The sequence below is a fragment of the Pristis pectinata genome, chromosome 3, assembly GCF_009764475.1.
Source record: "Pristis pectinata isolate sPriPec2 chromosome 3, sPriPec2.1.pri, whole genome shotgun sequence".
Taxonomy (NCBI): domain Eukaryota; kingdom Metazoa; phylum Chordata; class Chondrichthyes; order Rhinopristiformes; family Pristidae; genus Pristis; species Pristis pectinata.
In genome coordinates, this window is record NC_067407.1 from 87,927,991 (window position 1) to 87,950,688 (window position 22,698).

At 40.5% G+C, this 22,698-nt stretch overlaps 1 protein-coding gene across 5 annotated transcripts in view; it reads left to right on the forward strand.

Moving 5' to 3' along the window:
- Nucleotides 1–290: 290 nt before the first annotated feature.
- The window catches only part of slx4ip (SLX4 interacting protein), a 68,161-nt gene continuing 45,753 nt past the window's right edge, over nt 291–22,698 (forward strand). The window contains exons 1-2 of one of the 5 annotated variants that reach the window (XM_052012646.1): nt 291–758; nt 8,057–8,104. In XM_052012646.1, coding sequence (XP_051868606.1) covers nt 8,078–8,104 — 27 coding nt within the window. In that variant the 5' untranslated portion in view covers nt 291–758; nt 8,057–8,077. Of the gene's footprint in view, nt 759–994; nt 1,078–1,353; nt 1,832–5,594; nt 5,671–8,056; nt 8,105–22,698 lie in introns of those variants that run through there. The other 4 variants (XM_052012645.1, XM_052012644.1, XM_052012647.1 and 1 more) reach the window with 4 other exon arrangements.

Here is a 22,698-nt window from a genome sequence, read left to right on the forward strand (position 1 = left end):
GTCTTTAACTTGTGTCTGCACTGCTGATGGGCTCAGCACAGAATCCATAAGAGGAGTTTGAATAGCTGAGCTGGGGTTTAAGATGCATTTTGTACCTAGCACCTGATCTTTATGCCAGAGCACGGTCTCATTCATTTGAATGGGGCCGTTGAACTGGATGAAAATTTAAGAGTAGGTAAACAGTTTGGGATTTTCTGCATTTTAATTAATATTTTAATCAACTTACTTAAAACATTTAAGTGAATGTTTTTCTTTTTGAAAAATTATTTTAATCTACCTCATCCATTTTGAAATGTCTTATTATCAGAAACATTTAGAAACAGTTGACAAGATTTTTGACTGCTTAAGTTTTCAGGCCATCTGCAGATATGGCTTCAGGAGTTTCCACCCAAGGGGAAGTCACCATCTTGGATCACATTGCTTTGTTGTTGTCTTCTTTTCAGGTAGTCACTCAGGATCATGAATGACTTCCTTCCAATCTGGTTCTGAGGTGATGGAGGAGGTCAATGTGCAGACGCTTCCACACATGGGGTAGATGCTGCCTCATAGGACGAGTGGATGGGTAGTCTGTGAGATGACCTGCTCCTTCTGCCAGTGACAGTAGAGCTCTGGTGTGTTCCTGACAAATGCACTCTAGGCCATCCAGAATGCTGCTTCTCCACTTTGAGCAGTCACTAGCTGGGGATCCCTCAGTCGGTGGGGACGTTGAATTTATTTCCCTCCAATGACGTGGCAACTAGGATCAAGGAGCCCAAGAGGTCAGTGTGGCTGTGAGGGAAAATGGCTTTGGGGTGGGGTGGGGTGGGGTGAACAACAGCTGCAGTCCAGTCATGGATAACTACAGGAAATTATAATGGCCTTAATCCATGGTTAAGGCCAATATAATTTCCTGTAGTTTTCTATGACCTTTGAGTGACTCGTGTACACAGACCACATCCCTCAAATACTCTAAATCCTCTCCACATAGAATATAACAGCCAAGTTCCACCTTACTCCGCAGCTTGTGCTGTGGAGGTGGGTGTTCAGCAGGCCACGTCGGGGGAAATTTGAAGATGGACTCCATATGAAGCATTGCACGTAAAGCAGAAAGGGAGGGGGGCACAATCTGCTGGAGGAACTCAGCGGGCCGAGCAGCATCTGTGGGGAGGGGGGGAGAGGGATCATCGGCGATTCGGGTCGAGACCCTACCCACATCAGGAAAGGAGGGGGTTGAGCGAGTACTTCCTCCTACCGTTTTCCTTCACCTTAACGAGCACGTCAAGCGTTTTTCCTCCCCCTCCCACTTCGATGTGCCGGGAGATCAGGGCGCCGAGGTTGGATCCCCGGACGGGGACGCCCAGGCTCGACTCACCTTCAGTCGCGGCAGACGCTCGCCATCGCGCAGTGTGACAGCCTCGGCCCAGCAGCCAGATGCGAGGGGCCTTACACCTCCGGGCCGTCCGCTACACTCCCTCCTTCCATAACCGGGCGAAACGCTTCAAATCTCTCCGGCTCCGTACGAACGGAAACGGGACTAGTTATTAAATTGCGTTTTCTCGTCAACTCACGGGCAGTACTTTATTTTCATATTTAAATCCGGCATCAGTGCAGCCTAACTATATACAAGCATAATAGATATTAATGCGATTTGTGCGTGTGTGGTTAAATTTTATTGTGAGGGAGAGTGGGGATTATATGGGGGGGGGGGGTTAGTCGGCGGTGAACAGGCGCTCCCTGACCCGAGGACCGCCGGCGCATGCGCGGTGGCAGCGGGGTTTGAACCGGGAGGCGGTTGGATCGTGCCCGTTAACGGTCGGGGCTGGGAGGTGAGACGTCAGCGGGCGCGGGGCGGGTAAGCGGAGCGAGGGGAGGAAGGGACCCACTCGCCCTTGGCTGGACGGTTGCGTGTGGGTGGGGTACGGGGCCGGTGCCAACTTAAACTGTCTTGAGTCGGAAGATGTTGGGTATCTATTTACCTAGAACTGAGCACAGCAATCTAGGTCGATTGATTTCCGCCCCCCCCCCCCCCACCAAATGTATCCATAAAGTATGCACAAACACGCAGAGCTTGTCATTTTTTTCATTCACTGTATTAAGGAATTCACCTGCAACATGTTAATGTTGCTTCATCCCCGAACATTGCATCAGTGAAAGGCTGTTTTACAGGGTCCAGCCCTTGGGGATCTTAGACGTGGGTCTTTCCCCATAGCCTTGGTGATGCCTGCACCAAACTTCCCTCAGCATGTACTCCTTCACGTTGAAATATGCCGGCTGGCAGCATTTGGCTGTGGATGTCTTCTTGCAATGGAAGACCAAAAAGCTTTGGCCAGAGCAGAGTGCGTCTTTCACTGACTGAGTTGATGATCATCCAGCAGCAGTCGACGTTTGTCTCAGTGTGTGACCCTGAGATCAGTTCGTGTAGCACAGAGTCATGTATTATTCGGCTGTTTGGGATGAACATCAAGAAAGGCCATTGAAAAAAAATCAACAAGATGCTGGAGGAACTCAGCAGGGCACGCTGCATCCGTGGAGAAAAGCAGATGTTGGACATTTCGGGTCAGGACCCTTCTTCGGGATTGAAGATAGGAAAAGGGGAAGCCCAATATGTAGGGGGGGAAACAGAGTAGTGATAAGTGGACAAAAGAGGAGAGGCAGGGTGGGCACAAGGTGGTGATAGGTAGATGCAGGTAAGTGATAGGCAGGTGTGGGGGAGGAGGGGAGAGCAGATCGATGGGAGAAATTGAGAGAAAGGAATAGCGTCCTTGCAAGTAACAGGGTGAGAGGAGCTGTAATCAAGGTAGCTGTGGGTGTCAGTGGGTTTGTAGCAGATGTTGGTGGATAAGGAATCTCCTGAGATGGAGATGGAGAGATTTGAGAAAGAAGAGAGAGGTATCAGAGAGTCCAGGTGAATTGGAGAGCCAGGTGAAAATTAGTGGTGAAATTTATGAAACTGCTGGGTTCCGCGTGGGTACAAAAGGTGGCACCAATGCAGTCATTAAGAGTTGAGGAATGGGGCCAGGGTAGGCTTGGAACAGAGACTGTTCAACATAGCCAATGAAAAGGCAGGCATAGCCGGGGCCCATGTGAGTGCCCACGGCTACCCCTTTGGTCCACTGTAGAAAGTGAGAGGAATCGAAAGAGAAGTTGTTTTGCGTGAGGACAAGTTCAGCCTGGTGGAGGAGAGTGTTAGTGGAAGGGGACTGGTTCTGTCTCTGGTCGAGAAAGAAGCGGAGGGCTGTGAGGCTGTCATGATGGCGAATGGAGGTATACAGGGACTGGACGTCCATGGTGAAGATGGGGTTGTGCGTGCCAGAGAACTTAAAGCTATGGAAGAGTTGGAGAGCTTGTGAGGTGTCACGGATGTAGGTGGGAAACCCTCCCCTTCACCCCCCCCTCCCCCCTGGACCACCTGCTTTCATACCTTTGACCCATCCCCTGGTCGATCTGTTCTCCCCTTCTCCCTCGCATCTACCTATCACCATCTTGTGCCCACCCTGCCTCCCCTCTTTTGTCCACCTATCACTGCTCTGTTCCCCCCCCCTATATATCGGGCTTCCCCTTTTTCTATCTTCAATCCTGAAGAAGGGTCCTGACCCAAAACGTTGACCATCTGCTTTTCTCCACAGCTGCTGCCTGGCCTGCTGAGTTCCTCCAGCATCTTGTTTTTTCATCTAGATTCCAACATCTGCAGTCCTTTGTTTCTGCAGATCTTTGATTTACCAAGATTCTGCCTGGATTAGAGGGCATGTGCTTTGAGGAAAGGTTGGACAAACTTGGGTTGCTTTCTCTGGGGTGGCAGAGGCTAAGGAGTGACCTGATAGAAGTTTATAAGATTATGAAGGGCATAGATAGAGTAGACAGCTAGTATCTTTTTCCCAGGATCTCGTATTGGAGGGTATGCATTTAAGGTGAGAGGAGATAAGTTCAAAGGAGATGTGTGGAGCAAATTGTTTTCCACAGAGTAGTGGGTGCCTGAAATGCATTACCAGGGGTGGTATTGGAGGCAAATACAATAGAGATGTTTAAGATGCTCTTGGATAGGCACATGAATATGCAGCGAATGGAGGGATGTAGACTTGTGTAGGCGGAAGGGACTAGTTTAGTAGGCCTTTAATTACTAGTTTAATTTGCTTGGCATCGTGGGCCGAAGGGCCTGTTCCTGTGCTGTACTGTTCTATGTTCTATTGCATCCTTTCTTGGTAAACACACAGTCTACAGGACAGTGGTTGACTTTCTCATTCAGTCCATGGCCACCATCGAGCGTAACCTGCCATGGGATTGAAATTCCAGCTGTGCATGAATAATCTTATGGGAATGTCCTTTCTCCTCACCAGCTATGTGAGGTCTTAGTGTTTGTTTGTGAGTTCTGGTGATGAGGCATTCTGCCAAATGACTTTGGAAATCATCCCACAGCATCCACCTCTTCCTTCTCCCGCAGGGTCTCTAGGACTGACATGCAAACCACTGCTTATTTGACTTGCGGTCAAAGTGTTCTTTTTCTGCAGAAATTTCTCTACAAGGGGGGAGGTGTGGTGGCACAGCTCAACTGAATGGAATATTCTGCGGCAATGAAGCTAGGCCCACCCTTTGAAAGAGAGGGGATAGGCAGAACCTCAGCGTGTGGTGACACTTGGTGTTTGCTTGGCCAGGTTCTACAAATGGCTTGAGAGCTACATTAGGTACAGGTTTCCCCCCTTTCCTTGGAGGCCTTATGGACATGATCCATTTTGGATCTCCAGACAAAATAGAAGATGGTTCAGGTGACTACTATGGTTCAGGAGTGGGTAATGTGCTTCAACATCTGGTGTCTCTCCTACCATCAAGGGGGAATGCTGCCTCCGCATTCCCACCTGTTTTAGCTTAGCTATTTGCTCTAGCCAATTCCTGCCATGTGTCCCATATCCTGCAAATCGGATTACTAGCACCTTCAGGGATTTGGGCCTGGTCAGTTGAACGAGTGGTCAAAGAACGTGGTTTCAATTTGTAGAGATTAACTCTGGCCCTGAGGCTAATTCAAACTAATTGCAGATGCTGATCAATCTGCTGATCAACAATGGATCCAGGGAGGGTCTAATTTGAGTGTTCCTGCTGCTTGGGATTCTTGTCCCCTTTATGTCCGTGTCCTTCCTGATGCATTTGGCAAAAGGCTCAGTAATATGCACCAACAAGACCGAGTAGAGACGGCAACCTTGCCTGACTCCAGATTTTATAGGGAATCTTTCTGTACATGTAGGATATTCTGTCAGAGGCCTCTGGACCATTCTTATCAGGCATGTGTCCACCCCACCCCAAACCCTACTGTCCTGCATGTAGGGATTGTATTCCTGAGCAGCGCAAGGCTGTTAGAGGCATTTCTGCCAGGTACAGTGCAGGTCCTGTCTTGGTGAATCACTGGCCCTAGAGTAGACTCAACTCAATGCCAATGGTCTTGGGACAAAATCTTGTAATCTGCATTTAACCTTGAGGTGGGTTCCCAACTTCTGATCTCCTCCCTCTCCCTTTTCTGCTTGAAGATGAGAGTGAAATTGCTTTTCCTCATGGATTCTGACATGCTGCCAGCTAGAAGCATAGCACTGTACACTTCCAGCAGGTCACTTCCATCCAACTCCACAGAGCCAAGTGCAATTGGGCTGCTAAGCAGGTGCTTCCCAGAGATTGATTCCGTGGATAGAGCTTGTCAGCTCCTCCAGGGTTAGTGGCTGGTACACCTAATTTTCTATCCTACCCCCTTCTCGTACTACTCTATATTGGTTATCTTTCCCTTCTCTCTTAGCCCTGATGCAGGGTCTTGACCTTAAATATTGTCTCCACAGATGCTGCTTGACCTGCTGAGTTCTTCCAGTATTCTGTTTTTTGTTATTGCTTTGAAATTGTGTACATAGTTTTGTAAACCATGAGTATTTTGATGCAAATTAATTTCATTGTTCTGATTGCTTGGATCAAGTTCGTCAGAAATCCTTTGATGACATTACACTACATTTTTTTTACAACAAATTATAATTTTGATAGTTGACAGGCTGTAATTGTAAAATGTAATTTTAGACAAGTTAAGACTTGATCAACTTGCTTTCAGCACATCATTATAAGAGTCATTGCATGTGCACTGAACCAGGAAACACCATTTCAACAGAAACTTAACGTATGAGAGTATTCTTAAGTTTTTCAATATTCTAAGTGGTTCATTTGTCGATGTAACAGAATACTCAATTGCAGAACTGTCTGGGAAAATCTGAAAATATGCTAAAACATAGGATATTGTAAACCACAATTGTAAAACCAATTGGTGCCTTTGTTGGTAATATGTTGCTGTTTGAGACCAGAAAAGATGGGATTACCACAGCAATGACTCTTGTTTAATTCCTGGTCCATTATGCACTAATCACAATTAAAGTGAGAGTACATGTTTCACTGCCTCTAAAATTGGGAGGTAAAAAGACTCAGTATCTATCATCTCTAATTGAAAGTGCAGATTTGTGGATGTTGCTGAGGATTGCATTAGCATTGGTGTTATGGTCTTGTGGTTGGCAAAATCCATAGGCATTAATACTGGAACCTGAAAGAAATGAGGGAGATTGCTTGGTACCTCTGTGACTAGTCAGCGATTTCAGAAAGAGAAAAAGCTCGGAGGTAGAGAAAATGACATAAAAATAATCACATGGCAGAATTTTCTAAGTTGATGTTGGTTAAACTCGAGTATGTGTTATCTTCCTTTCTCACTAATAATTTGCATTAAATTTTATGGTAAGATAATGAATAAATTCCTTGCAGTACAATTTGATCATCTTTGAGGAGCTTGGCAGATAATCAGCCTTTCTGGAATCAAGTTTTCCCCAAAAATAGAATGCCTGGTGGTGTTAGTTTGGAATTACTGAGTCGATCCTGCTTGGCGAAGATTGGGTAATTTGAGTTTATCAGACCTTCAGTGCTTAAGGTCTGTTGATGAATGAGCTGCCAATCTGGCTCATTGATAAGCTTTGAAGCTGGGAAGGGTTAGGATTCTTCACACTTGGCTTCAGATGACTCTGCTGCAAGCCAATGCCATTATTAATAGGTTGGTCTGATTCAAGCTGGACAAGTGCCCTGTACTGATGGATACCATACATTCCATTATGGAAAAAATAGTGACTTGATCCATTAAGTATGCTTGTTTAAAAGGGAATCATAGATGCTGCACTAATTATTTAAACTGCTCAGGTTTAGCTGGCTAAATTCTGGCAGTAACCTACACACTGTCTATCTAATATCTATGGTGGTCCAGATTGAAAGGCAGAGGTTTCAGATTTAAGAATTCAATATTGAGTTTAAGCTGCTTTTCTTCATTTCCTACTTTAAAAAAAGATCAAAAAGACGAGTGTTCTTTATTCTATGTAACACAAGTATGATGTCTCCATCATATGTAGAAGCTTAATAAAAGTTGCAAACCAAGTAAGTTGATTTTCACTGGTAATGACAGTAGTTACAAACAAGTAGCCCATGTGGCACTGAAATACCACTCCACCAGAGAGCGCGGCGCAGTTGGTATTTTCTTGTTTTTAAATTTTCAAAGACGCGAAGGCTTTGAATTGTTTGATATGTCTGAAAGGTTTTAGGGAAAAACAGCTCGCATATGTATTGCATCTTTCAAAACTTCTGAGTAACAATTTTTACGTGCTCCTTTAGATTCCACAAACAGAAAACAATGACCAGTATGGGTTTTTTTTTGACGGGCTCGATTGAGTAAGGTAGTCTTGTCCACAACTCTGAGAACTTCTTACTCATTGAATAGTACCAAAGCTCTTTTTATATTCATCCAAACGTGTATGGATTAACATTCCATTCAAATAAACTCTAAAACTGGAGTGGTTCCTCCACTATATTTCAGTTATCAGCCTGGATTTTGTGTTGTTGTTTTGAAAGAGGACTGAAATCCACAATCTTTTTGACCAGCAGATGAGTGTTGCCAATGAAACAAATTGGCACTATGTGTTCATGCTTAATTTAACAATTTCTTCCATCCCATGGTTTTTATATCTTTACTTAGACTGGCTGTCCTATTCTGTGAATGAGATTATAGTAATTTATTAAACTATCATTGCAGGTTAAGCAGGATATTGCAATAATGCCCTCAAACAAGTTTGTACTTAAGGTAAGTCTTCTAATTTTTTCCTTGTGATACTTATAAATATATCATGTTTTTATTATTGTAGCTTATATAAAATAGCTTATTTGATTAAGACTAATGCTTGTCTTACATCATTCTTGTTTTAAAACACTTTTTTTAGTTTCTTTAAAAATACAGTAAATAATAGTATTTTAAGTTGCCACATAGAAGGGTGATTGCACTTGTTAAACCCTTTGGCCTTTAATTTGCAGACCAGTTCACAAATTGTCCACCCACCTGCCCATCAGCCACTACCTGCCTCATTTCCAGAAAATTCTGTGGTTCCAACATAAGCTTCATCTTGCAGAAGAGAATCAGAGAAGTTCTGGGAAATTCCAGAGATTTGGACTTTGGCAGATGAAGGCATTGCCACCATTGGTGAACCAGTTAAATTCGGGAATATCCTAGAGGTTAGAATTGGAAGAGTGCAGATATCTCAGAGGATATTATAGAGATAGGAAGGGAAAACCATGGAAGGATTTGAAATTGGGGATGAGAATTTTAAAATTGAGTTGCTGCTTAACTGGAAAGCAGTGTAAGTCAGAAAACACACAGGTGTTGAATGAACATGACACAACTTTGAAGGTGTGCACTCGAGCATTGGATGACCTGAAGTTTATGGAGAATAGAACAAGAGAGCCTAGCTAACAGTAAATTGAGATAAGTGAAGCCCAGAGATAACAAAGGGATGACAGTTTCAGCAGCAGATAAGCTTGGGTGTAGGCAGAATTGGGTGATGTTACAGAAGTGGAAGTTGGCAGCCTTTGTAATTTTATGACCATGAGGTCAGAATGCAACTTGGGTTATGTAGCACTAAAGCTGTAAATAGTTTGGATTATTTTTGGACAGTTGCCAGGGAGAAGAATGGAGTTGGTGAATAGGGAACAAAGTTTGTGACAGGATTATGTTAGTACTTAACATTTAGGTTGAGGAACTTTCTGCTCTGATTTTGGATATTGGACAAATAATCTGCAGTTTAGTGATAGTGGTGGTGTCAAGAGTTAGTGATGAGGTAAAGCTGGATATCATCAGCATACATGTTGAAACTGAGGTGATATTTTCAGACAAATAGATGATTATTGAATTTTAATCATTCACTTACCCTTTTGTTCTCATTTTGACTCGAGTGTAGGTCCACCAATTACTTTCTCTTGGTGCATTTGCCACTTTTAGCGCTTGATGAATTTTCTGCATTTGGAGTTGAGTCTTAGGTGATATCATGAGGGAAACCCTTGCTTTCTGTGCACATCTCCAGCTTTTCACATTATCGATCAACTAGAGTATATTGGCATCAGTGCACCAGGATTACACTTGGGGTTAGCTATGATAGTTCTCCAATTGTTTATGTAACAGCCTTTGTCTCACAAATCAAGATTGATCACTTAGCCAAGGTACTGGACGGCAGCCATCATTTATAGAACCAAATCATAATAGCTGTCTGCCTTCAGAGAAATGGAAGGAGTTTTTGGGAATCTCTTTAGATATGTCCTTTAATTTTAAAATTCTCCAGATTTTGTTTTTAAAATATACTTTTATTCTTAATCAAAACTCTGAGATTAAGTCATGATAAATTAGTTTTTAATGATATTCCATAGATCAACTGAAAAGTGGTATGGCAGATGGAATTTAACTCAGACAAGTGTGGTGATGCATTTTGGGAAGCTAAACCTGAGCAGGACGTACACAGTGATTGACAGGGCTCTGGGGAGTGCTGCTGAACAGACAGACCTGGAGGTACAGTAAATAGTTCCTTGAAAGTGGTGACACAGATAGACAAGGTAGTGAAGAAGGTGTACAGGATACTTGCCTTCATGGGACAAGAGTTGGGGTGTCATATTACAGCCGTACAAGATGTTGGTGAGACTGCACCTGGAATATTGCGTGCAGTTCTGGTCGCTATACTACAGGAAGGATCTAATTAAGTTAGAGTGCAAAAAATATTCACGAGCTCATTGTCAGGACTGGAGGAGTTGATTCATAAGGTGAGGCTGGATACGCTGCGACTTTTTTCCCAGGAGCGAAGGACACTGAGGGGTGACCTTGTAGAGGTTTATGAACTAATGAGGGCATAGATAAGGTGGATGGTCACGGTCTCTTTCCTGTGGGAGTGGAAACTAAAACTAGAGGCATAGGTTTAAAGTGAGAGGGAAAAGATTTAAGGGGGAACTGAGGGGCAGGTTTTTCGCACAGAAGGTGCTCAGTATATGGTGGGCTGAAGGGCCTGTTTTGTGCTGTATGGTTCTATGGTATATAGAACGAGCTGCCAGAGGAAGTGGTAGAGGCAGGTACAATTATAATGTTCAAAAGACATTTAGCTAGGTTCGTGGATAGGAAAAGTTTAGTGGGATGTGGGTTAACTGTAGACAAATGGGACTAGCTCAAGAAGGCATCTTGGTCGGCATGGACAAGTTGGGCCGAAAGGCCTGTTTCTGTGCTGTATGACTTTTACTGTAACTCTTGTAACTGCTGGTAATATAAACCAGAAGAGGGAGCTCTAGAGCTGTATTTATTTATAATATTAAGTAGGCAATATTCTTTTCCAAAATACGTCATGTAACTTAATTTTTGGAAGCATTTTACACTTGCTTAACTACTAATTTTCAATATGTTATCTGTTTGGAATCTCAAATAAATTTTTCCTTATGTACTTAAATGTGAATGGATCTAAACTAGAGATGCATGTGAACAATCAGTCCAGGAATAATATACATACACAGCACTTGCGTGAAACAAAAGTCCGAAGTTCTAATCAACCATTGATAACTTGGGTATGTCATAATTTCCAAATTCTGGTATAATTACTAAAAATATTATATTAATAATTGTGTCCTGTTTATTTTATAGATTTATTTGCACTGTGGATTTTTTTGTATAAAGTCTGACAAAGTGAGCAAACTCAATTATATTTGATAATTCAAGTAATGTTACTAAATTTCTTCATTTATTGTTTCTGAAGAAAAGCAGATTAGTGATTTCAGAACTGCCAGTTAGCTGTATTAAAATTGTGTTTCATTGTCATAGTATGCAACTTTTATTCTGCCCACTGAGTCTTTGCTTTTGGTGGGTCAATCATCACTGTCAATTGTTGTTCACTTCTGCTCATCAGAAGTGAGTGACAATTGACTAACCACAAGTGAAATACCTCCAATGCTGGGTCAAGTGTTGATTAATAGGTTAGTGTTCATACTATCTTTCACGTGCACACTATTGTGCATTTGGTTCCAGCTGGGAAGCTGACTATGGTTCACCATTTGAAGATCTCTAATGTAAGCCTTGGTCGACTTAGCAGTGAACATTAGCTTGGTTTAGTTGGCAAAGTCACACCTCTGAAGTGCAAGGGAATCAGTACATGAGCACATAATCGAGGTTGACAGTTTTGTGTAGTAGAGGCATTGTGCTCAATTGCCGAGGGTGCTGTGCTTTACATGAGAAGTCAAATGTCTGTTTAACTGCTGAGGTGGAGAGTAATGATCCCATGGTCGTATTTGAAATAAAGCTGGGAGTTCTCTCCCAGCCAGCAAGAAGGGAATATTGGCTATTCATCTCACTGCTGACACAGTATGGTTGCACAGTTTGCTTACATAAGACATTGAACCTAATGGACATAATTAATTGTGGGAAGCGCACTTGACGTGTCTCAATTATGTGCTATGTAAATACAAGTATTTAATATCAATTGGCATTTTAAGAACACAGCAATGGCATATGATAATTATTATTTATAGCAACTACCTTTATTTTGCCGTAGCATTTAAATTAATTCAGAACTAATGCACACATAATATGCTTTTACTCCAATTCTGAAGTGACTGATTACTGAAATTGTCAATATTTAATACTTTACCACTTGTCACATAAAAATGTCACAAGGGTAGAATTCAGGTCCCCAGAGATTTCCCTTCCATCCTATGTTTTGATATTTCCTTGGCTTTTCTAGCAGGTCGTAAAATGTCCTGGAAAGATGAATGTCCTGGAATTGTTAATTTAAAAAAAATTGTACTACATCCTATCTTACCACCTCCTCCATGTTCATCGGGTGTATCTTGCAAACTGTCTTTTCGTCACCTTTTAGTCAGCACAAATTATTAATTGGGAGTGGCTTTGGTCCAGGTTGAATCTTTCAGTTGCAGCTTCATCTGATCAACTGGACACTTGTGTTACTTCAAGATCCCTTGTAGTTCTGTAATTTCCACCTTTTGACAAGGATTGTTTAGGGTGGCAGAAATCCTGCAAGTTATTCCATAGATAAAATAGATTGAGGTTGGATGGATCCAGTGACAGAAGTCGCATCCCACTGGAACTTTAGCCCAAAGATCCTGGCATTGCTGGGATCTTTGTGGTAGAAATTGTATAATATCTTCATTGTTCCAAAAGCCTCCTTTTCTTTTACTAATGATATATTGCTGCCTCCTGGCATTTTGTACTGTAGGCACAAGGTTGAGATGGCTTGAACATTACACTGCTTGTTTTGCTGCTCCCCATATACTAACAAAAACATTGTGCTGTAACAAATATCTTGACTTAAAACGAATGAATTACCCGCGAGGTTAAATAAGCCCAAAATTAGATAAAACTGTGAAATCTAATAATTAACGATGTATTAATAATATAAAGAAAAAGTAAGCCGGCCACATCAGCTAGCATTAAATCCCAAGAAGTTGGCTTAATTAATACGAAGTTCCTAAGTTTCTCTTAAAAAGAAGAGTAATTTCATTCTCTTACTTATATTGTTAGCTACTCAGTTTGGAACTGTAACACTTTGATACACAAAGGAGTATTATTTGGTTTTGCTAGTTGATTCACAGTATTATTACCACCATGGATGCATGCAATTTTTTCCAAATAATTAAAGTAAATCCAGTAGTATTCTATGAGAAAAATGGGGGCTATTTACATGAGAGAAAACCCCGGACTGCAGCCATAGCTTAGATATTTGAAGCTATGTGTTTTCGCATAAGCTCACTTTTTTTAATATAAAACACAAATGCCTTGCAAAATTTGGAATGAAATATTTTTTTAAATTGCATATAAACTGTCGTATATATGTGTGTGATCAGTTATAGCTGCAGATCTGTAAAGTCACCTCAATGCGATATTTTTGTGGTTCTTGTTATTATGTTTCCTGAGCAAAATCAATAAAAAAAATCACTTCTGATAATTGAATAATGCAATCCAGTTTGCTCTTAATTTTTAAAGTAATATTGAAGGGCCATTGAAGTAATATTGCCTGGGTCTACATGAGGGAAAAATGTGGATTTTGTATTTGAATCTTTGTGTCTTGGTTTTTCATTGAGCTACTTCCTGTTTTTAAATGAAATGCTATCTATTGGCCACATTAGCTAACTCTTTTCAAATACCTTCAATTTAAAATCCCTGGTTTATAAAATACTTTCATAGGCCCTTCCTTTCTGTGTTACTATCCTTGCTATTCCACCTGGAAGCCCATATAATTATAGCCTGTTGTATGTATGCATATCATTCTCATCGGTTCCCCCATTGGTAGCTTTATCCACCTTAGAATTCTCTCCTGAAATCTTTGCATCTTCTGCTCTTCAAATCAACTTCTGTAATCATTCTATTAATAAATTATTTGACCAGGCATCTGTTTTTGTCTGTGCATTGTTACTTATAGCAGGTGTTGGCTGCAGAAAATTATCATAGGATAGCCAAAATACAGCAAACACTAATGTGTGGCTAATGCAGCATTTAGAATTGGTACTGGATTTGCCAGTTCTGTATTTCACTGTATTCTCCTAGTTCTGGTGAAAACCATTTCAATAGAACCAGCAGAGACAGAGAAATGTTTTTTTCTCTTTCCCAGTTCTGATGAAGGGTCCTGGATCTGAAATGTTTGCTGTTTGCTTTTCACAGATACTGCCTGACCTGCTGAGTGTTTAAAGCATTTCTGTTTTTGCACCACAGAATTATATTTACAAAGCCATCAAATGATGCCATTTGCTATTTTGAAAAATTGCCATAGGCATAGGTGTTTGTGTATCCCAAGGCTAATTGAATTTACAGTGGATTTTAAAGTAGGAGCTCTTGGAGAAAACATGTTGAACATGCCTCAATATACAGTATTTGATCTTGATAGAGCCTAGAGACAGGAATGGTTGTATAATGTATTTAAATATAGTATAACTCTCAAGCGAGCATGCAGGATTATAAGACCACACACAATTTGTAGATACTCTAAAGCATTCAAAGAGCTATTAGTACAGTCATATTCAAAATATCTTTATAGAGTTGAGACCTGATAAGAATGATGGTATGCTAATAAGTGACTTATGTGAAGCAAAGTATGTTACAATAAGTGATTACTCACATTTTATGTCTGTTACTACACAACTACAGGCACATATCTCAAACGTTGACAGTGATGTCACTAAAAGATACTCTGCTAATCTTTTCCCCCAAAAAACTGAGCGTGTGACATACATCACATATGTGTCTAGAACTTATTTTTACAAAGATTATGCATTAATTTTGTGATACAGTCATTACATGCATAATGATATTTTTGAAAGTGTTTGTTTAAAAGTTGTGATATGTTGTGCAGGTACATTTTTGTATACTAAACAAAAATACTATAATTTTATATTAGTATATGAGTATTGTATATTTCACATTAAAGTTGTCAAAAATTTAGAGTTCAGAAACAAATGTATTTCTCTTCAGTTACCTTGTAGCTTTGAAACATGACTCAAAATCTTGGGCACATTATAGGATGACCTAGCTATCAGATTAGAAAAGAATGTACAACGAGTTACCATAGATTTTCATTGTTGGACTTGCAATTGTAAAAGTAAGTGAATTGTTATAAATTAGGTGTTGTTATCTGTAAGCTGGGGCTATACCTCTAGTTCTGTTTATATGAATCTGGTTTTGGTTACTGGTGCTGCACACAATATGCACATTATACTAAATGGCTGTGGTTTCTGTAAGACTTCTGACAGTGTGGCAGCCAAAATCCTGTAGGTTGATAGCAGTGTCAAAGGGCTCAGAGGTGCTGAGCAATGCATTCATTTATGTTGTGGATTACAACACTACAAAAACATAGCCTGGTAGTGGGAAACTAAGCAGGAGATAAGAGGTAGTGGAAAGATATCTGAGAGCTGTGAGTGATGTAGAACAGAGCTAGAAAATGGAAAAAGTGAAAAGATTTTTTTATTAATGTTATAAGTTTGTTTTGACAGTAGTCTAAAATATAAAGTTGGGAGTAGATGGAATGTGATCATTAAATGGAATTCGATTCTGCATAATATATTTAATGGGGAACAAAGAAATTTGTAGTCATTTATGCAAAGTAGGTTCACGAAAGTTGAGTTTGACAAACCTATTGGAGTTTTTTTAAGGATATATGTAGCAAGGGAGGGGAGGGAGAACCAGTGTATATAGTATATGTGAATTTTTCGAAAGGCTTTTGATAAGACGCTACAGAAGAGATTGCTCCATGAGATGATGTCACATGAGATGGGATTATAAATTGGTTTGATTAGGCAGAAAGTGGCAGATGATGTACAATATGGGGAAATACAAAATCATCCTCCTTGTTAGGAAGATTGGGAAAACAGAAACAAATCCCATTCCCTTAATCCTATACCTCCTAAACTGCTGACCACCTAGTGTCCTTTCCTTTTTCACATGACCTATTACTGCTAATGGTTTTCTTCTTTTCCCTGCCTTTCTCAGACTTCTCTCCTTCAAATTTCTTGTCACTAACAAAGACAGAAAATGCTGGAAGTATTCAACAGGTCAGGCTGCATCTGTGGGAAGAGAAATAGAGTCAATATGTCAGGTTGGAGGTCCTTTGTCAGACTCTTATCATTATTCTTTTCTACAAAAGAACACTATTAATCCCTCCGTCCTTTCAAACTACCACCTCACCTTCAACTTGGCTTTCCTCAATAAAGTCCTTGAATGTGCTGTGTCTCCCAAATCTATTCCGTTTTTGAATTCTTTCAATTATGTTTCTATCCCAAAACAACCATTCATTGAGTATACTCAAACTAGTGATTGATGGATTCTTGGGAACAAATTAAATAATCAGATATGGAAAAAGTAAACTGGGAAGTATTGGCCATGATCTCATCGAATGGCAAAACGGGGTTTTGGGAGATGAATGGCCTGGACCTTATGCTTTTGTAATGCAATATAAAAATGCTGCAGAATTTCCTTGTTTAGTTTTATCCTTCTATTAAAATATAGTAAGCAAATTCAGCTAACCGTTGTGCCATGCAGAGTGCTTTGGTTTCCCTATTCCAAAACCACAGCCCTTTGTTATTCCTTACCCTACACTGTTTCACACTAATCCAGAAACTGACTGGCTTTAATTTTAGTGGCTTTTAATTATTTTGTCTTGAGTTGCAGTGAACATAAATATAGTTTCCTGTTATTTTAACAATGCAGCGTGTTGTCTGTAATTTTTTAAACATGAAACACAAAGGCCTAGAGTTTCTATTGTGCTAGTTTTAAAAACATTAGGCTAGAATCAGATCTTACCCACACCGTGGGTCAAGGGCGCATTCATCACTAATTGGCTTATCTGCATGTTTTTGAAGAAGCTCCAAGAAATAAATTAGTTCGTTAGTGCACAGGGGCAAAAATATATAATAGGCACAATTTGAAAGATAATGGATTTTGTTTATATTTGCTAAGGAACTCATTAATATATTCCATTCTCTAACTTAGAAAATACCTCATATTTTTAATGTCACTTTCAGCTTTTTAAATTTGGGCTGCGTGCAGTTGTGGATTGTAACTGATTTGAAAATTTATTTCAGATGTATTAATCAAACTTTGCCCAGCTAAATTCAAATATTCCAAGAAATACCTTGAAAGCACAATTTTGAAATGACCTTTCAACACAGGTGCAAACTTGGTGGGCAGTTTGTACCAGAATTGCTAATTATGCCCAACGCTCAAATTGTTCTCAGGATTTAAAGCCTTTTGAGTAATTAATTACACAAAATTAACCAGCTATGGTTTACTAATTTAATGCTGCATAAACCTGACCACTTTAGATTGTTTTCTAACCAAAAAAATGGAAAGAAATAATTGTCTTAACTGGAGGTTTTGTTAAACTAATCTTTCAGATTTTACCTGGTATCCCAGTTGTTGATAGATAAGTTGCCTTTTAAAGCTGATGATGTGAAATTGGACTCATCAGTGCTTGTTATGAATGTAGCCAGTGCCGATTTGGTTTAATTTTATGCACAATATGTTCTTGCACACTCCTAGTATGTCTCATGCACATTTTGATCAGAGTGTTAGACTATATGACCCTCTTGCTTGGTGGAAGTTTGCAGATCTGGGCATCAAAGGGAAAACACTCCAGTGGTTGAATTCGTACCTCACACAAAGGAAGATGGTTGTGGTTATTGAAGGTCATTCATTCCAGCCCCAGGATGTCACTGGAAGAGTTCCTCAGGGCAGTCTCCTAAGCCCAGACAATTTCAGATGCTTTATCAATAACCTTCTTTCCATCATAAGGTCAGAGCTGGGGTTGTTTGCTGATGATTATACAATGTCCAATTTCCACATTTCAGCTACTCACGAATAGACCAGGCAATGACAGCAAGAAAGCATCTAACTAACTACCTTTGACTCTCAAGTCCTTTACTGTCAAGATCCTGGGGGTTACTATTGAACAAAAACACAATTGGACCAGCCATTTAAATACAGCATCAATAACTCATCACCCGATGCTCATAGGCCTTTCCTCCAATTGATCTGGACTTTTGATAGCAGTCTTGGTTATGATAATCTGCAGTGGGACAATGTACTGTCCTGAGCTGGTTTCATTGGATACTTGACCAGTGATTGATCTTTCCATCTCATTCTGTGGACATCTGGCCAGAACGTCCCTCCCTGGTAGTGAGGGTCTGGAGTTTCGATGGCTGTGCAGTTGAGCAAGACTTTGATCTACATAGTAACTTTAAGGTTACCATTCTTGCTGAATGACTGCAGGATTGGTTTTGTGAACCTCCTAATTTCTTTCTGGATACACCCTCTTGTGGGTAACATGATCATGATTAAATTCCTTGGCCATTAATTTAGCAAACAAAGCTCATTACCCAGCGGATGCAGTAAATAAGTGGAACTCATTGGTTTGAGGATCTATAATACAACCAAGCTGCTAACTAACACACTACTCCAGGAGCTTCTCCTGCTACTCTAAGCACACTGCTCGTCAAGAGAGTAATTGGATCATCGATTGCTTGAAAGTACTGCTGTGTAGGTCAGGCAGCATCTGTGCAAAGTCGTGCTACGTGACCTACTGAATTTTCTAGCATTTTCAGTTTTTGCTTTGTATTTTCAATATCTGCAATATTTTGCTTCGTACATTCTATCAGGCTGGTTTGCCAGTGCACCATGCATATTGGGCTGGGAGTATAGGTGGATCACTGCACAATTTCGTGCAAGTCTGGAGCCAAGGATTAATCTGCTCAAGTTCCCCAGTCTGCTTTAGTTAATGATCTGTAAAAGACTAAAACCAGCATTTGTAAAGAACTAAAGTGAGTATTGGATCTATTAACTAGCAGCTTGTGATAAGACCACATACCAACATGGCAAATGTATATTTATAGTTACATTTTTTTCCTGTCAAATACCAGGAAGTTAGAAATACTATTATGTTCCCTGATCATTTATTAAAATGTAACTTGAAGCAGCATCTGTTCGTAATTTGGAACACTAATGATTATTATCAAGACATTAGATAAAATTTCCTGTAGAGAAATGCAAACCGTGTCACGTTGATTGCTAAAGTATCTTCTTTGCTTGTATAATTTAGATTAAAGTACAATTGATCAAGTAATGGAAAGGATTAGCTGTAAGCTAATCAAGGATTTTATCTGAGCCACTGGATGAATTTGCTCTTGCAAAATCATTTCCTTGCATCCTTTAATTTTCAGTTTTAAAACAAACTTAAGGAGTTAATGACTTTTTTTCACCTTCTTGAATTAGATGCTTTGTCAGAGATTTGCTATGGTGCTTTCTTTAATTAGGGCATATTGACATCTTTGTTGAAAAATGACTGATTGAAACATAATCATATGGTTTATTGAGTTGTATTTTCAAGCCATCAACGAATCATGTTTGTGCCTACCAACTAACCAATCAATTTTTTTTCAAAACTGACCTTTTTAATTGGCTCAGGTGTTCATGTGATTCACTCATGTACACAAGAGAGGAAAAGCTTCTCAGTCATTGTGCTGCTTCAATTAACATTTTAAATCTCTACAAATAACATTTCTAAAATAAGCAAATACGAAATTCATCAATTCTAAAAAAAATTGTGAAATAACTCACCAAATGTGTTACCATTGCATTTGTTCTGTTGCTGGAGCTCATATAATTCGACAGCCTCCATTATTGTGCCTACTCTGCACTAATGACGATCTGGCCGTTTTGCTTATGAATGTTTTACCATGTAGCACCTGCATATCTTAATTTGACTGTTAGACATGTGAACTTCAACCAGTCGTTAACTGAGCACAATTTTCTCTGGCAACTTTATCTCATGCACAGAGAAAGACCTTTGTTGTCAGTATTGCACTATCTCACTGCTATCACTCCATGCGAGGAACATTACTGAGCATCTATTTAATAGAAGGATGCATTTTTACATTGTATCTGCCATAATACAGCTTGCCCAGTGTATAATAGAAATGACAAATAATCAAATTAAGATGATTAACATCATTAATGGAAGCTTCAGTTTGCAGAAATATTTGAGTTGTTTCTTCATGCATGCATGCATGCATTCTTCAACGTTGCCAAGGCCATCCACAGTCAAAATACCCAAGGACCCACTCCTCCTAGAGCCAGAAATGGCAGGGAACTTATCAAGGACAGAAAAATAAAGGACTGCAGATGCTGGAATCTAGATGAAAAACACAACGATGCTGGAGGAACTGAGCAGGCCAGGCAGCATCTGTGGAGAAAAGCAGGTGGTCAACGTTTCGGGTCAGGACCCAAGGTTCCTGACGCAAAACGTTGACCGCATGTTTTTTTCCACGGATGCTGCCTGGCCTGCTCAGTTCCTCCAGCACCATCATGCTTTTATTTTAATCAAGGACAGAGCCAGCCAGTGCTTGCTGGATGGAACATTTTGAAGAACACTTCAGTAGCGACTCTGCCCCGATGTGAATGGCCATGGCTCCATTCCGCACCAACCTATATGGTCTAGACTGACTGCCACTCCTCAGCGACAAGAAGTCAAGAAGACCTTGTGCCAACTGAAGAACAATAAAGTCCCGGGAGTTTACCATAGGGGAAATTATTACCAGGGTTCACCCTGACTTGCTCCTTTCAGTGCTGCTGTCTAAGCTGTCCATCCAGAGGTATATTGGACATGATCTTCACCATGCAACAACTCCAAGAGAAATGATGGGAGTTTCATCAATCCTATACATAACCGCCTGTGAGTCGAGAGGGACTGTGGAGCATCCTCAAATCTGTGGAGTTAGTCTACAGTAAAAATGGGATACTCTCCAACCCATGTCACCTCCATTGCAAAACCAAAGTCATTTCAACTTCAGTCATTGACCTGCAATGTGCAGACCCTTACATACATTAGTGTTTGGAGGATGAGCTGCAAGTGATTATTGAATTGTTCACAAGCATATAAGAGAATATGTGCAAAACAAAAGTCCTCTACCAACCTACCCCAACAGTACGACACCACCTTCCATCAATATAGATGCATGTCTAGACCCTAGAAAATAGACTATATCTCACAATAAAGGCAGACATCAATTTTGAAATTCACCATCAACTTCAGTGTGCCAGCATGGTGTCTGAGTACCTGAGGAATAGTGTTTGAAGTTCAGGACCTCAAACATGGCACAAAGTTCATGGTCAGCTGGGCACAATGATCTCTGCTCTGCTGTACACTTCTGCAGACATCTTAAAGCACTGGAGAGATACTACCAAAGGTCCATAAAATCCTCTATATTCACTGGCAGTATAGATGAACTAACATTAGTACCTTCTTTCAGATCAATATCTTCAGCATTCAGGTCCCAAGTACACTCAGCTATGTCTGACAAGCAGGCCAATCATTCTATTCTGAGATCCATCAGGGCAAGAGTGTACCAAGTGAATAGGGGAAACAATTTAAGGACCTTGGAAAAAAAATATAGCATCCCTATCATCTCTGAAGTGGAAGTGGACAGGATGTGCCAATCAAACAGCACTGGGGGAGGACTTTCATTAGTCTTGCTGCAATTCAAGCAAGCAACACCATCACCTTCTCAAGGGCAACTGAGGGATGGGCAATAAATATTGGTTTTGCCAAATCCCAAAAAATGAATATGTTTTTTAAAAAAATTCTGAACAGCTGACCTTGTGTTCTAGACACCCGGTCAGTAGAACAATCACTTGCATCTACTGTGCTAAACCATAAGCATTTTGGTATGTTTCATTGCGATGACCATTCATTCAACCAAAGGCTCAAACTAGAGAGAAGCTGCTTAATTCTCTCTTTGTAAAACAACCCTCCTGCCCCCATCACAGGCATGGTAGTGTAACGGTTAGCGTAACACTTTACAGCACCAGCGACCCGGGTTCAATTCCGGCTGCAGTCTGTAAGGAGTTTGTACGTTCTCCCCATGTCTGCGTGGGTTTCCTCCCACATTCCAAAGACGTACGGGTTAGGAAGTTGTGGGCATTCTATGTTGGCGCCAGAAGCGTGGCGACACTTGCGGGCTGCCCCCAGAGCACTCTATGCAAAAGATGTATTTCACTGTGTGTTTCGATGTGCATGTGACTAATAAAGATATCTTAAATCCCAGGTGTTTACTGTGCAAAATGGACAATGAGAATCCAGGATGCTATTGATAATGTCAAGTCCATTCATCAGGAGCGCACAGAAGCTCAGTGTAAACAGTGGAAGGAGGATACTTCCTCCTAAACTACCCACCTGACTTGCCCTAACAAGCACCAGAGTCACAGTGACCATATCTCCTTCACCGTACCACAAACCTCATTAGTCACCTTAAGCAAGATATTCTTGATCTTGAGGGACTGCCCAAGAAGAGGAAGAAGAATCCCATTGCTGTCACTGCCTGTGAAGAACCTTACTGGGCATTTATTTAATAAAAGGGCACACATTTGCATTGTATTTATGCTACAGTTATCTACCTGAAAAGAATTTGCCCAGAAAATAATAATAAATAGCAAATAATCTAACTGAGATGATCTGCATAAATGATGGTTAATGGAAGGTCAAGTTTGACATAAATGTTTGGGCCTAGAGCAGTATGGATTTTAATACGTGTGTCAGATCATTCCCGTACCATTTAATCTTGCTTAACCTGATTACATGAAATAGTGTGGGATATTTATTAAAATAGATACAAATAGATAATGTATTGACTTAAGAAAATTCTATTTTTAAATTATCCTCATTACTGTGGATAAAAACTAAAGATGTATTTGAACAATCTGTCTTGGTAGGTCAAATCTGCTGGCAGTTTCCCCCACTGCCACTGAGTTGACTTCAGTACCACATGGAGGTTGTAAAGAGGAAAAAGTATCTACTCCTCTATGTTTTTCTTTAATCTTCAACAGGG